At 35.1% G+C, this 17030-nt stretch overlaps 1 protein-coding gene across 20 annotated transcripts in view; it reads right to left on the bottom strand.

Moving 5' to 3' along the window:
* Positions 1-17030, bottom strand: part of CELF2 (CUGBP Elav-like family member 2) — a 969093-nt gene that overhangs the window by 7971 nt on the left and 944092 nt on the right. For 10 of the 20 annotated variants that reach the window (XM_031940494.1, XM_031940495.1, XM_031940484.1 and 7 more), the window contains 3 exons: positions 12566-12595; positions 6955-7152; positions 661-804 (listed from right to left, as the gene is read on the bottom strand). In XM_031940494.1, coding sequence (XP_031796354.1) covers positions 661-804; positions 6955-7152; positions 12566-12595 — 372 coding nt within the window. The remainder of the gene's footprint in view (positions 1-660; positions 805-6954; positions 7153-12565; positions 12596-17030) is intronic. The other 10 variants (XM_031940485.1, XM_031940488.1, XM_023504701.2 and 7 more) reach the window with 3 other exon arrangements.

Here is a 17030-nt window from a genome sequence, read left to right as displayed (position 1 = left end):
AAAATTCACCTCCCTGAGCCCCAGCATCCTCATCTCTAAAATGGGAATAATAACACTTGAGTGATCTTTAAATTGTTTTGAGAAAAACACTTTGTAACCATCAAAGTAGAGAAAGGTGAGCCATTATTGTCACGCTTGGGCATGTTAATATGAGACCATGGTGGGTTAAATCTATAAAGTTTAAAATGTAGTTATTACTGCACAATGGAGAATAATTAGGCATTTTTTAATAAGGAGATATAATACTACAGTAAATGGAAGCTGCTAACATAAGACATAATTAGTTGCATTTGTTTGCCACATCTAGCTGTCAGATTTTAGCAGTTCTATACATATTCTATTGAATTACTTTGCCCATACAGAGATTTACACAAAACTAGAACAGGCATGAAATCTTACAGGTCTTCTAGGTAAACTCCCTCATTTTATAAACTGAGGCCCAATTTGTCCAAGATCAAGAAGCTTGAGAATAGCAAAAACTTGAACTGAAATCTCGACTTTAAGATGTGCGTCTTATTCTGTGATGATGCTTTTATATATGTAAAATTAGAAAATATTGAAAACTTAACAAAGATTCTGTTTTTTTTTTAATATTAGTCTTTTTATGACTTCTCTCTTGGGAATAAATAGTAATCATCTTATTTGGTTGCTTTTACATACCAAAGCACTTGCTCAGATTGGTCTGTTTGTCAATGAAGACTTTAGCAGAGATAACATTTCCAAAAGGCATGAACATTTGCAGAATGTCCTGGTCTCCAAACTCCTGTGGAAGGTGATAAATAAAGAGGTTTGCCCCTTCTGGACCTGAGAAGAAACAAAAAAAGAAAGTGAGAGCTTTGTTTTCCCTAGGTTGGTATGCCTCTTCTTAGTGATGCATTAAGATCTGATGAGCTAAGCATTTGGTTTTCTATGATACTAAAAGAAAATAAAGCACATGGACAAAATGTCAATGTTAAAATATAACTGTCTTAGAAAAGCAATCCTTCTCCACATCTTCTTGATTCCTAGTTTCTTAGGTGTTAAAAAGTGGTACCTCATTATTTTGATTTCTTAAAGTGCAATTATGATCCAAAAAGCAGCTGGTTAAGAATGGTTTCTATTTCTTTGGGGTCATATTTGCTTTATACTCCTTATAAATTCATATTTTCTTATAATGAAGGTAAAAAGAGAGAACTCAGGAAAGAACCAGTATTCACTAGATGACTTGCTTTACAAAGCAAAGCTTCTTAAAAATGAGTCATGACCCCATGTGTGGTCCTGTTAGCAAATGTTGGGGGGGTCATGAAAAATTTGGAAATAGTGAAATATATCAAATATTCTTCCTAGATTTAATTCTTTTAGTAAAAATAAACAAGTGCACAATTTCATTAATATATAAATTTGCTTTCATCTTTAATAAGTGATAAAAATTATATATATATACACATACATATATATAAATATATATGCACCAAAGAATTGTTTTTTTAAAAAATTTCTTTATGATTTATTATCAGTAAATATTTGATTTGTATATCTATATACCAGGGGTTGTGTAAATATTTCTGGGGTGAAAAGGTGGAAAAAGTTTAAGAAGCCCTGTTATAGAACATTCCTGAAATCTAAATGAATCCCATAAATTTAGAATAAATCTGCTATTGACCTAAATTCATAACTTTCTCAATCATTTATATAATTTCTTGGTTAGTTGTAGTTTACCAAACTTCGTAATACTTAGTCAAGCTGTCACCTTTATTAAAATGATTGTAAATGAAGATGAGACCACTTTCTTAGGGCTGGGGATGAACATTTTAGCTCTGGATACCAAGGCTAATCCATTTTCTCTAGTTGTGGACTTTAGATTCCTAACTGCAGAAGCCAGTGAGAGATGGAACTAATCCAACTGGCCTTCATATCCTTCGCTGTCACTTTTCAGAAGATAACTGCACTTCAGGAAATAAGGGAAAAGTGCTTGCTGATAAAGTTGTTTAACTAGATCAGTTGGAAGGATGAGTTCTCCCAAGTCTCTCTTCATATTGATTACTTCACCCTCCACCCACCTTTACCAGATCAGTCTAGAAGTTAAAAAAGAGAAATGAAAAAGGAATTAAAATATTAGATGGCAGATAAACATTTTCTAGTCTATAAATGGCAAAAGATTTTTGGATCAAAGGGCACTATAGGACAAATAGCTGATAGACAAATGTGGCCCTCCCACCCTTAGTCAGCTCTGGAATGTCCAACCCTGTCATACCCCAAATTGAATGGATAATGGAGACTGGGTATGTCTCTGATGTGATGTGCTTGGTGTCTAGGGAGAGAGGAGAGAGCAGTACTGGTAGAGTACCTTCTGCAGCAGGTTCATGGAGCCTCAACTGGCGTTCACATGAGAGGAACCAGGACTGCCTGCCCCTCTCACAGCCTGAGGGGAGGGGCTGCAATGTTTTCCCTAGACAGGGGGGAGGGTAGAGGGAAGGAAGGGAAGGTGTATGGGTTGGAGAGAAAAAAAATAAAATGGGGGTAAAAAGAACTTTGTAAAAAATGAAATGGAGAAAACCACCTGGCAAGATGTAAGGAAAAATCAAACCAAGTTTCTTCCCACAAAAATAAGTAAATAAATAAACAAATGAGAAAAAATTAAAATTAAAAAAAATTTTTTCCAATGAATGGGACTTTCTTAACCACTGAGAAAAAATTTATGATCCAAATGCCTGAAACTAGAAGGTTGAAATATTTCAGCCTCATTTAAGGATTCATTTCTATGGACATCTTTGATGACTTGGCTATCTCCTCACCAATTCAATGGATATTAATCAGTGTGAAAAATTCAAATATTAAGAAGTAGAATTTCATACTTCAGATAATGCTTTTCCACACTTTCCCCTAGAAATGCCAGTGGAGGAGCAGTGGCCTATATTTTAAAGGGACACTGTCATATGGTTTAGGCCCCAAATTTAGGTTTGGTTAAAAAGTAAAATAAAATATTTTTTCCTCTAAAAAGGGGAAATAATATTTTATCTACTTATTATTTTTTAGAACACTAAACTTAGGAATGTGAGAATGGGTGTAAAAATAAAACAATGGAAAAGCATGTTGGGGGAATTACTGGGGAGGAAGAGGGAAGCCTTTGCAATGTGTACATAGAGCAAACACAACATAAATCATACCAACCCAGATTAATTGGCCACTTTAAATAAGGGGCCCATATACACACATGAGGGTCAGTGAGGCCCAATTTAAATTGTGAAGTATCTCTCTTCTCCTGGAACCCAGAGAAAGAATACAATTTTAATGCATTAGAGAAGAGAGTGGTTGACTATGTCTAAAAAGTTTTTGAAACATGCTAGATAAATGCTTCAGAATATATAAGCATCAGAAAATAGGTTAAGAAAAAGAGGAAGGTGATATCTTGGAATTCTCCTCATAGAATCTCTTCAAAATGGATGTGATAGATTGTCTTATATCTAAAATATAATTTGGGTCTATAAATCTCTGAATTGGTACCATGTGAGGATCTCTGAAAAGACTGACTTGCAAATATCCCTCAGATAATGAAAATTAAAATGAAAGAGGTAAATTGAAAATATATTTCTAAGGTGCCCATCTTATATATCCTCCCTTTTGACAAGTATTGAGACTTAAAAGAAGAGGATTGGGAATTACCCATAATAGCTATTGATGTTGACTGAATTACCTCAATTATTGGTCACCTTCCTTTTTCATTTGGCCAGAGAAACAGGGAAAGAGAAACAATAGGTTATCCTCAAACAAAGGATGAAGATGTTGAGAAGCTTGTTACATAAAACAGGATCAGGAACTGCTCCCACAGAGATGCAGACCAAGAAAGTTCAGAGATCTCCTGGTTTCTAAAATGGTTTCATTTAGCCAGGTCTCAGAGGTCATAGTATACAAAGAGCCAGGGTAGTGTTGCCCATAATTACCTAGCTAAAGTCAGGCTAAAGCAGAGATTTATTGTCACTATTTTATATTTGTTGTTTTTCTTCCATCCCTTTATCCTTTTCTTTCTTCCCAATCTGTCCTAAAATTTATGTTTCTAGTCTGGTCAGTTCTTTTTTTTTTTTCTTTTTTTGAATGGGTATGCTCTCAAATATTTAGAATGACATGTGATGGATGAATGAACTGGTAGTTTTTGTGTTATAAAAAATCAATACTTAGGGCTACATTTTGATGAAACCCAGGTAGTCAAATATCTGAGAATAAAGTGAAATCCACAGACTCCTTCAGACATTATTCCTGAAGGGTTTTGTTCAGTTCATGTATATGCTATTATACTCTTTCTAAGGAGCTGATTACCATTACAACAACCCACTATTGAAGTGGAGAGGAACTCTAGTTGTGACTTTGGGCGGACACAGAAGTGACCTCATGGGACGAATTTCTAGTTCTAGAATTTGGACTTACAAAGTAGAGAAAAGATTTGTCCATGCTATCGAGTCCAGGCGATGCTATGATCCTGTCAGATAATTTGGATGGGGAAAAAAACTATTTCTTTATTCATATTACAAAGTTGGGTCTTTTCTCTGAGGGAGAACCCATATCTGGGGGACATGCTTGAAATGATTTTAGCCAATTTTTGTTTTATCTTCTCCAAAAGAGTAGAATTGTTGTATGTAAAACAAAGTAGTTTTTACTTGGTTCTGGAATGCACTGTGATTTTCCCCTCAACACAACTGGATTAACTATATTAATTATGCTTTATAAAGACTAAAATTAAAATCAGTTTAAGTCTCTTTAGTACATATTGGCTGGGTAAAGGAAAAGTAGGCATAAGACATATGTAAAAGGCCCCTGGAGACATAGAATTCTAAAGAGAAAAAAAAATTGCTAAGTCCATAGACTTTTTTTTTTCCCTGAAGCAATTGGGGTTAAGTGACTTGCCCAGGGTCACACAGGTTAGGAAGTGTAAAGTGTCTGAGGCCAGATTTGTACTCAGGTCCTCCTGACTTCAGGGCTGGTGCTCTAACCACTGCGCACCTAGCTACCCTGACCATAGCCTTTTGAAGATAATACAGAATTCTACACACAGATAATCAAAGGGGTGCTTTGAATTCTTTTTCATGTGACTAGACATCATTTCATTCACTGAATTTGTATCTTCAACACTTAGCATGTTGCCTGGCACACAGTAGGTGCTTAATAAATACCTGTCGAGTGACTGAATGATTACCCATCTGAGATATAGCTATAGCCTGGCCAATTTATCTTGCAGTGCTCTGGATCATGTGGTAAGAATGTTTAAGGATGAAAAAGAGAAAAGATATGTTGAGCGGCTTTGAAAATTTTAGCCCAGCGAAGTGGTCTTTAAATTTAATCCAACTGAATAGAACTTTCTTTTAAAGTTTCCCCGATAAGGCAATGCCTTATGGATATATGGAATATTTGTGACTTACAGCTTTCTCAGTGATAAACAGTACAGTTTCTCCATCTCATCTATAAATGGAGAATGAAACATGTTGTCCATAATAATGGGGCAAAATGAGTCTATTATTTCTAAAAGATTGAATACAAATCTGACAGCATATCTCTCTGAGCATTAATAATAGCATCAATAATAATAATGCCACATTTCCATAAAATGTTGTTGCTTATGGCTTCTTTTATTATGATGGTTTGGAACTCCTATCAATATATATCAATGCCTCTCTTTAGTAGGACATATAATGTTAATACAGAGTAGGTCTTGCCTATATGAAACTTGAGGCTTTGGATTTGTCTCAATAATTGTGTATTGGGAAAAAACCCATAACGGCAGTCAAGGCTAAAAGTAAATAAACAGCAGAAATGATGAAAAGTAAATGAGATTTTCAAACTTCTTTTCTTTTAATAATCTACAATATTACTGATAATACAACATCACAAAGTTTTTTTTTAAACACAGATATCATTTAAAACTGTCAGTGTCCCTTTAAAATTTACAAATTTATGGGGATGCAACCCTGCTGTACTTTCTACAGAACACCTTTAAAGCCAAAAGATGCAGATAAAACCAAATTTAAATTTAAAGTGTGTAGGGAAATAGAAAAAAGGGAGTTTTGTTTTTAAAAAGCTAAAGTTATGCTCCGGCTCTTTAATGTTTTACCTTTCCCTCATATTCTAAGCAGGCAAAGACAGAATAAAGTTATGATACTTTTGGGAAAGCTTACTAAGCTTTCCATTCTGTCTCCCAGCAGATTAAGTGAAGACAAAAGAAACCCAAAAGAAGTAAAAGGAGACAAGCTACCCTTGTTTGGACTAGCTCACTAAACATTTCATAATTAGTATTAATTTATTCTTAGCATTAACTTCCTGAGGTTTATTTTGCTTTATTGGCAGAGAAAGCAAGGCAATCAATCACTTATTTGCTTCCCCAGAGGACCCACAATTAAACAAAGAACCACTCAATCCTAACAGCGAATCTTGTCATTAACCTGAAAACTAATGTCTAATAACAAGCAGCTAGAGGATCACAAGAGTTACATGGAGATCACAGAGTTGGGGAAAGTGAGAGTGCAGCCCCCATACAATGTTTTATGGATTCGCCTCTACCCATAACAAGAAACTAGATATTTAGGGAAAGAAGAAGTGGCCCAGGCTGGTTTTTGTGTTTGTTTGTTTATTCCTGGCATCTTTTTTGAGAGCAGCAGCTAATGATTAATTGCACATTAACACACAATGGGCGGCAAATCCATCTTGAAGGATAGATGACAAAATTAAATCAAAGGATAAAAGAAATATAACACTGAACAGGAAAGAAGAGAAGGTTAAAATAAATGGTTAGGCCAATCAGTTTTCCTCAGAATGTATCCGTGAAAAGAAAAAAATGAAACAACTGATTTTTCATTTGTTTGTTTTAAACATTGGCTCAATTTAGTTTTTTTTTTTTTTTTTTCCTAATTCTTTAAAAATGAGACTGTCACCAACTTTAATAAGATACTGCTTGTTGGCGGTCTCGGAGACTGGTGGGGAAGCACCTACCTTCTTTTTGGCTGCCCGCGGCACTCTGCTGTTGTAATAAGCTCTGGCTGTAGAGCGTGGGCAGCGCAGCGGCAGCGTACTGCTGAATTCCTGAGTAGGCCTGGGTGAGGGCATCCATCGTGCCAGCCGTACCATTCGTCAAGCCCGTGGCGCCAAGTCCTCCATTCAGAGCCGCCATACCTGAGAGCATTTGAGCAACTTTACAAAAAACCCAACAATAGAGAAGAGAAATTGCACTTGTTCATTAGTGCTTTCCAAAGGAAGTTAGAGAATTATTTGACACAATTACAACAGCAAAAGCATGCATGCTAGCACTCCAACAAAACCAAACTGAAAAACTGAAACACAAACACAAACGACCCAATGAAATAATGGTGAATCATACTAAAGACCCCCAAACTCACAACAGTGATCAAAAATCCACTTAGGCAACACAGTTGGACAACCAAATTCTGAATGACATGCAACCTGCTCCTGGCAAGTACAGGTAAGCTTCTTTGACACTCCTGCTTTGTACAGCTTTGCCAACAATGTACTCCTATACATTTCTGAAGTCTCTAAATTTTACATGGTAGAATCCAATAGTTCAGTCTCTTGAAGTGTTAAAGTGTTGGAAAAATGAAAAAAACTCTTCTTCCCTAAACTGTCCAGTGCTACTGATGTTGTCTGCTATGGTCAATAGCTTTATATTTTGCAAGCCAATGAATGAATCAGTTTTGGATTCCTTTTCCTCATCCCAACCTCAATATCTGCCGCATAGGAGCTAGGGATGGGCACCCCGGAGATTTCCCATCTGTTTTGGTATTGAGACTTAGGGAGAAATGAGAAAGATTCTACTCCTGTAGTTGCTGTAATTGTTCAGAAGGTAACTTGAATATCGAGGATGAAATTTCAATTCTAGATGATTTATGTACATACACAATCAAATGATCAGATCAATTGATTATTTATTTATTTGTTTGTTTGCTGAGACAATTGGGGTTAAGTGACTTGCCCAGGGTCACACAGCTAGGAAGTGTTAAGTATCTGAGGACAGATTTAAGCCCTGACTTAAGGGCTAGTGCTCTATCCACTGCATCACCTAGCTGCCCCAATTGATTATTTATTAAGTGCCTACCATGTGCTAAGTGAAATGTAAACACACACAAATGCCTCTAAATGGGGGGTAGAGAGGGATTATTGTTTCTTTCAAAGAGTATCAAGCAAGTGGGTTCAGTTGCTCCTCTGCATCTGGAAGCTAAATCTTGGCTGTTGATTGTGATAGATTGATATATTTGTTTATTTGGCTTTCCCTTTCATCCCTGCTGCTTTCTTGCTTCTTAGGGGCATTGTATCATAGGAATGTGAATTTAGAGATAGAAAGGATCTCAGAAATCACCCAGACCAATCCTTTATTTGACAGATAAAAACACTGTTCAAAGTCACTCACTAAGTAACATTTCCTAAAAGTGGCACACAGTGGGTATGGAATGGACATTTACATAGTACCTACTATGAGCCAAACACTGTGCTAAATGCTTTTCAAATATCACATTTAATACTCACAACAGCCCTTGCCATTTTATAACTGAGGAAACTGAGGTTATAGCACTCACTGAGGGCACAATAATAGTAAATGTCTGAAGCTAGATTTGAATCCAGGTATTCTTGTCTCCAGGCCCAGAACTCTAACAACTGAACCTTTACCTACCTCAAATGTAAGTCTAATCAACTGAAATTGAAGTCTTCTGACTTTAAATCTGGTACTCTTCAACCTTTATTGAGCAAATTATCAAGTCAAACCGATGACTATTTTATAGCAATGCTAACTTTTAAATGGCTCATGAAATGGAAGTGAAAATGTCATCACTGCCTTCAATTCCCTTCAAAATAGGATATTAGTTGTTGGGAAGAGCACATATAGGGTAAAAAACAAAATGTGAGATGGGCCAAGTTTTTCTACTAGATGTATAATAGTTGTCTTAAGTGTCTATTGTGGTGGGGGAAAGGGAACTGAACATAATGAGGTCAGTGGGCAACTCAGAATAAAAAATATGCATATTTATGGAGTAGAGTCAAATATTGCTTGTACCTATTCTCTCGTGTCCCATGCTAGTACCAGTGTTACTATTTGCCATCCACAGGAAGTAGATCTAGAATTTTTTTATTACGTTAATTATATACTCTTGATTTCTGGCCAACTGTCCTTTCAGTAATAGAATGCACAAGATAAGTAGAAATTTCATACTATCTCAAATCAAATAACTTGGGTAAATTTGAGGATAAGGAGTTGCTATATAAATGCTTAGCAGACAAGCCAAACCTTACCATCCAGACTAAGAAGACCTCTCTGAATTAGTGAGACATCAGAATGAGAGAATATATTACAAGGAATTAAAATTTATTTCCTTTGAGGAGATCCAATAATGATGAAACTAGGCTATAACAAAATGTTGGCAAATAGAGGTCCTGCCAAATCAGCTTTAATAAAGAGAGGAATCATTTGTAATTAGAACACTAATTGTTGGTATGCAAATAGGTATTGCTAAGGTACTTGGAAGGAATTTGTTCTTTTGATTGGGTTAACCATTCTTCCATGTAATCTTATTTGCCTCTCTAAACTTGCTAAGCAAAAGTAAACTTCAGCTGAGTCCCTTTCTAAACAACCATGAATTCTGAATTAGCAAGGTTATTAGTTGCATGGAACCAAGCGTAGGCTTTCCTGTATCCTAGTCCCTTAAATAATGGTCCAACATAGTGTTATGCCACAGTCTCTTTGAACTGTTCTACCTCAGTTTCCCTGCATTAGTTTCCCTTATTGTCCTGACTGAGTTTCCCTGAATTGTTCCATCTCAGTTTCCTTAATTGTTCTGTTTCAATCCCCTTAGTTGTAAAACCCCCCTTTGGTCCATTAAGACTGAGGACCATTTGCTTTAAGGTTATAAATTATAATGTAAGACTCAAGATAAGGGGGAGATCAGACTTCCTGACTTCTAACTCCTTCTACCTTCAAGAATTTATGACACTACGCCTCTAAAATATTCCAAAAGATAAGACTATCCCGGATACCTCATTGATATCTTTACTTCTGTTTATTTGGACATCCTAACTCTGGCTTTTAGTAAGAATTTATGGCCTCCCCCCATCCTGACAGAATCAAATGAGTCTGTGAAAAAGTTTCCCACTTCTGTCCCCTTCTTAGTTTGTAAAAGGTATATAAGGATTTGGGATTTTCCCATTCATTGCTGGATACTATGAGATGAGAGTCCTGTCCAGTCAATTATACTTTCCAATTAATAAAATATTAAAAACTCTCTAATCTCTATCCTGCCTCAGTTTCTCCAGCATTACAATAGAATCACAGATTTAGGATTGAAAAAATTCTAGAGTCAGATTGTTGTATTTAGAAGAGATCACAAACACTATGTAGCTAGACTCCTACAAGAACAAGAATCCTTTGTACAATATATTGGGCAAATGGTCATCTAGTGTTTGCCTAAAGACCTTGGAGGTCTTTGGAGGGCAGAACCATCTATTATTTCCTAAACTAATCCATTTTATGTTTGAACAGTTTACTGTGTAAGGAAATTTTTCCTTAGGGCAAACCTAATCTGCTTCTTTGTAATTTGAAGCCATTAATTCTACTTCTGCCCTCTGAGGTCAACCCAAAGGAGATTATTCCCTCTAAACATCTTTTTCCTTCTTTTTTTCTACTTTGGGTTAAACATCTTTCCTAAAACTTAAGATGGGATTTGACCATACTGGAGTGTGACATGGCAACCCCTTAGTCCTGAACACTATACCTTTCCTTATGTAGCTTGTTAATTAACTATTAATCTCATTTGTCTTTTGGCTGCTACATTAGAGTATTGACCCCATACTGACCTTGCAGTTTTTTAAATCCCTAGATTTTTTTCCAGATAAACTGCTCTCTAGTTATTTCTCCCCTATCTTATAGTAATGAAATTGATTTCTTGAGCCTAAGTGAATAACTTTACAATTATCTTTATTAAATTTTATCTTATTAGATTTAGTCCAACATGGTTGCCTGCCAAAAACTTTTTGGATCCTAATGCCTAATAACTCTTGTAACTTTGCACCATTTGCAAATTAAACAAGCATGTCATCTGTTTCTCTCCAAATTAATGATTAAAATGTTAAACAGCACAGAACCAATTGCAGATCTCTGGGGAGCTTCATCAGAGACTTGCTTCCAAGTTGATATCAAGTCATTATTACTCTTTGATTTTAGTCCTTTAATTACATTTCAAATGCTTTCATGAACTAGCTTACATTTTTCTTCTCTACAAGGAGAGCATAAAGAAAGGCTTTGTTAAATCCTTTGGTAAAATATAGGTAAATAGCATTCACATGTTCTAGAAGTTTAATAACTACCAAAGTAAAAAATAAGCTTAGTTTGTCTCTGAGATCACTAGTTAACATAATCTTGAACTTTGCCAGGAATTAAAATCAAATTTACTAGCCTATGACTGGCAGATTCCATTCTCACCTTCCTTCTCTAATCCTGTGTTTCTTCTCCTATTTCAAACATCATCGACAGGCTCAGCAACCCTATCTTTTAAGTACCCTGGAATCAAGTCCATTTTCACTGGTCTTAAAATGTCTGAAGAGTAGAAATGATCATTTTCTCCTCCACCTCTATCCTTTCCCCCAAAGTACAGTAGAGTTCAAATGTGAGAATACTGCCTCAAAGTTTTGAAAAGAGAGGTAAAGTTCTGATGAAAAAGCAAGACCAGGAGTGATATATTCCACCTAACTGGGTAGAGGAAGGAGACCTTTGTTCAGACTTTAATTTGGTGATGATGAATATGGCCATTCCTACTGGTACCACATTTGAGACTTTGTGTCTCCTAAGATGCTATCACGTCAATAGATAGATACTCAAAGCAAGAGTATTAAGTAGACACAAAGTCAGGAAAAAAGGTCTGATCCCTCAACCCTGATAAGTTAACCATGCCCCTTCATTCCCTTTATATCAAGACTGTGCTTCTGTCTTTTAAATCAATTTTGGGGCAGTGTTCTCTCAGCTGGACTTTATGTTTTATGAAGAATTGTGGGAAAGGAAGTGGAGGAAGAGAGAAGCTTATGCTCATTCTTTAGTATATGTAGGATCAATAGATATTTGATCCTGGCAGAAGCATAGGTAAAAGATCTATTTATACCTGGTAGGTGGGGGAATAGGAAGAAGACAGCAAGCAAAAGGAAAAACAAAGAACCTGAATTTTCAGAGGAAGAAATAACTTGGGTGGTATTTATGATGGAATAGACCTTTTGCTTACATGTATCTAGAGGTGAAATAATAGGTATGGCCTGCCTGTTATAATCTGGAGAGATATCAAGAATTCCTCAAATCTTTCTATTGAGATGAAATTCTTTTACAAATCCCATCAATTTAGAACAATTCCTTTGGTTTAAGAAATGCCTTAAGAATTGTCAGGGTTAATAAGTTAAGTGGGTACCAATCATTTTTATCTTAGTATAAATTAGAGTCAGTAAATGTTTTCCATCTAAAAAAGTAGCTAAAATCAGTTGTCCTGGGGGAGTTTTAGTGGGGTGGGGGTGGGGGTTAAGGATGCATTGCCCAAGAAAGCAGGCATAAGCAAGGTATTACCTTTAGGCAGCCAGAAGGATCGTGAGGACACTGAGTTCCCAGGATTCAGGGAAGAATGGCAATAGAAAGGAAGATCAGAAGGTGTGAAAGACAAACATTACTTACTTTGAAATTTTTCTTAGGGATGATTTTGTTTCTAATTGATCAATAAGATTATAGAGGACCAAAATTATACTATTTTCCCCTGAAGGCAGGTCAGCAATTGCTACTTAAGTTATCTTGTCTTCACATTCAGATATAGACTTGGCTAAAGGGGAAGATAATATATTTTCCATTTTTAGAGCATTTCAAGGTTCATAAAGTGCCAATATACCCATTTGGCACATCCCCTGGAATCTGTCCATGGGAACATTAGACTATCAGCTATGAGAAAAAGTCAGACAATAGGGTACTGAATGATTAACTGATTTTCTATTATATAATCAGCTTATTAAAATTGATTATTAAATTATCACTATATATATGTACATGTACATATACTCACAAATATATGTATGCATGTATACACACACATATCCTATATGTATACTATAAATATGTATGTGTATGTACAGGCTGCAAAGTGGTACAGTGGATAAAGTGCTGGGCCTGAAATCTGGAAGACTCATCTTCCTGAGTTCAAATCTGGCCTCAGACACCAGCTATGGGACCCTGGGCAAGTCACTTAACCCTTTTTGCCTCAGTTTCCTCATCTGTAAAAATAAGCTGGAGAAGGGAATGGCACCCCAGTATCTTTGCCAAGAAAACCTCAAACTGGGTCACAAAGAGTTGCTCACAATTGAAATGAGTAAACAGCAAGACCTAACATGTATAGGTGTGTACATATGGATGTGTATATATTTGAGATAAGAGATTAGATCTGTGACTTCATTGATAGGGGACACTCTTAGAAGAGCAAAGTTCCTCTGTCAATGCAGGTTAGCATTTTCTCTGCACTTTTTAGTCTTGGGAAGTCATTTTGAGAAATAATTAGTAAAGTGACTTGCTCACAGTCCCACAGCCACTGCCTTAAATATAGGCTTAAATATAGGTTCCAAAGACAACTTTATATCCATTATCCCATGCTATAACATGTATTTATGTATAGATGTACATGTGTAGGTATATAAAACAAATGACCTTTGTATATAGTTTGATATAAAACTAATTTTTTTGGGTGCCATTTCTATGGTGGGCACAAAAGCATATTCAGAAGCAACTTGTATTTTCATAGGTCGGTTTGCCCTTATGTATGAGAAAATAATGTATACATATATGTATGCAATTTCTCATATACATAACATACTAAAGCCATTTGTATTTAGTATCTTAAATTTTTTTTATTAAAACAAACTTCTAACTATGTTAATTCAGTCATAATGGTTTCACTATTTTTCCTCAGTAAGCTATAAATAAGATAGGTATGCAAATCACTTGAGACCATTCTCAAACAGAATTTGGTGGTCCATAATGATGTAGTTATATGTATATAATGGTTAAATTTAAGTACCCAGATATTATTCCTTACAGACCCTCAAATGACTTAGAGCCTAGAGTTGTGGGGTCACTGAATCAAATATATGCTTCTATATATGTTATTATTATTACCATGTGAAAGGACTAATTTGTGAAAACACACTGTTATTTCTAAATATGATTTTGTGGCCACCATGGAGACAGTTGGAGTCATTAGTTCCACTTTACCTATTTGCAAGGGTCCTTATAAACCAAAGAAGAAAAATAAGGACTGTGCTAATGGGGTTTTTATTAATTCATATTCTACTTAATAGGATTAGTTTTTCCTTTGTGTTATAGCATGGGTTGCTATGCTGCAAATTGTTCCAGCTGATTTGGTACAACTATCTATTAATCAGGGCATGTATTTGTATGTGTGTGTAATGTTGCATAGAAATACATTAAAAATGACATAAAGCAATTGCCACAACGAGGAGGTCAAAAGAGCCCAGAAACTACTTTACTTAGCAAATATTTTATCTCTTTATCAAGCAGAAAGAGAGAGATAGCAAGCTAGAGAATCAGTTTAGAATATTATTTGTAAAACATCAGAAAAATGCTACAGAAAAGACTTGTAGAAGATTATGAACAATAATATTGTCTTATAAAACAATCAAAGTAGATGGTGTGAGAACAAACATCCAGAAAATTTGGCCAAAGACCCAAATGAGCCATGTCATTCTCAAAATATTCAAAGACGAACATCTCTGAAAGAAAACAAATAGGAGGAAAATGGATTGACTTTATCAACATTTCTAAGATGCTCTTTTCATCATCAGTGACAAAGGACCCTTCAAATTGGTATGCTTAATGAAAAACATTAAGAAGGCAGTTAAGAGGATGAAGTAGTCTCTAAAAGTAATGAAAGCAGATAAAGTTCATACCATAGATATCTGTATAAGAAGTGACACAATTTTAAAAAGCACTGGGGGCTCATTTCATAAGATGTTTCAGAAAAAAGAATGGGAAAAAACAAGAACTTTGTTGCTTCCCCAAAAAGGTAGTTAAAATAACAACAGTAACTAAAGAATTAGATGGTTACTTGAAGGGTTCCTTGATTTAAAAAAAAGTGAACAACCTAATTGTCATACAACAGACAAAAGTACAAAGACTATAACATTGCATTCTGTTCCTTTTTTTTTTTTTTTAAGTAATTGTTTCTGCTTTAAAGGCTATTCTTCTAAAAAGACATCTCTTTTGGATGTTCTAAGCTCATATTCTATTTCTTGATAAATGCTATCATAAAGATAACTCCATTCAACAACTTTATTAGTAAACTTAAGTGGCATAAAACAGGGAGATTTATAATTGACAAAGGTGTTTCTTGCTGCTATGGGAAATGTCCTGCTATAAGGCATAACATATTTGTTAAGGTGAATATCAAGATAATTTTATTTAAAATTTTAAAGGAAACCAGTTATTGAAAGCTTAATCATAAGTGGTATGATTTTTATCTTTCAAATTAAAAAATATTTAAAAAGTAACTGTTAAACTTTGCTTCAAAAACCCACAATTGTTATTGTAATGCTTTCATCAAGCTCCAGAACATCACAAGGTCCTCTCATTGAGATCCATAATTACTTAAGAAATCAATTTAACAGTCCCTGCAGGAAAAAAAAAATGTGTCTTCCCTAGAATGACATGTATTTAGGACAGTTAGTAAGCTACTACATATATCTGGGATAGAAACTGCAAATGGATAATGTGCTGGTCTTAGAACTCAATGTAGAAAGTTGATTTGGTTGCATTTGGGAAATTGTACAGGACTACTAAGGACCCACACTGTCCCCATTAAATGAAAAAGTTCTCACAGAGAGTCAATATAATTGCAAGTTTTTGAATACCACCATCTCCAAAGAATCAAAACTGTGGGTAACCTAATTCTGGTGAAAGTTTAAGATAAAGAAAGAGCCCAAGGGTTCTACTGATACCTACAAAATGCTAAAGACTTAAAGGAAGTCCTCTACACCACTGAGTGGACCTGGGATCTATGTAAAAACATGGATGAGTCACCCAGGAAACAAAGGCATTAAGTGTTTTGAAATGAACACCAATGGAGGGGATATTTACATCAGTGTGATCACAGATCCATGTTAGTATTAAAGATCACAAACAAAAAAGTATGATCATATAAAAGCAGATATAAGCATATGTGTATATATTCCTAGTGACACTGTTCTGCCTCTACATGTACCTTTAGAGTTGTTTCATAAAAGTGACAGCATAATATATGAATCAATAATGTGAACTTGCTTGAACCTCTTATTTATTTTTTAATAAAACCTGTCCAAAAAAAATTCCTGATATATACTCTCTCTTTTTATAAATATGTAGCACTTATGTTTGTGGTTGTTTTATTCACAAAACACTGAACTATTTAGCAGGAAAGTGCTATGTAAAAAAAAGAATTGATTTTTCTCTTCAGTAGGTGTCTATGTTTAGATTATATATATATAATACATAGTCATATTACATATATGATATGTGCAATATTTCCATTTCAGTTTTGGGACTGGGGGGGGTGGACCAAAAGTATATACAATGAATGCCACTAATTATTACTTTGTAGAATACATAGCTCTTTATTCCCGTCACTACATTGACATGTAAAAATCATTTCATTTATCCTTTAAATTTGCTATAAATTCATTTATGTCTTTGTATTTCTAGTACCTAGCAGAATAACTCAAAAAATATATGGTAGACATTGAAAATATACTTTTTGATTAACTGATAAAATCAGGTTTTGTTGGCAACAGAGAAAGGTCTAAAATTCCACACACACAGGAGGCACAATTTTCAGACTGTACCTAAGGTGAATAAAATGCCTCTGTGTGAACATATCTACAAAAGATTTTTTGTTCTAACTTAATTCACACCTTAATACCCAAGATCTATATCACCAGCTTTCAGCTTATTGGAAGCTGAGGGCTTGGCCAATGGATTACATACTTCTTTTACTCTTGTTTTC

This window comes from Sarcophilus harrisii, chromosome 5, assembly GCF_902635505.1.
Source record: "Sarcophilus harrisii chromosome 5, mSarHar1.11, whole genome shotgun sequence".
NCBI classification, from domain to species: Eukaryota; Metazoa; Chordata; class Mammalia; order Dasyuromorphia; family Dasyuridae; genus Sarcophilus; species Sarcophilus harrisii.
The sequence above is the reverse complement of the archived record's forward strand: the minus strand, read 5'-3'. Positions and strand labels throughout refer to the sequence as shown.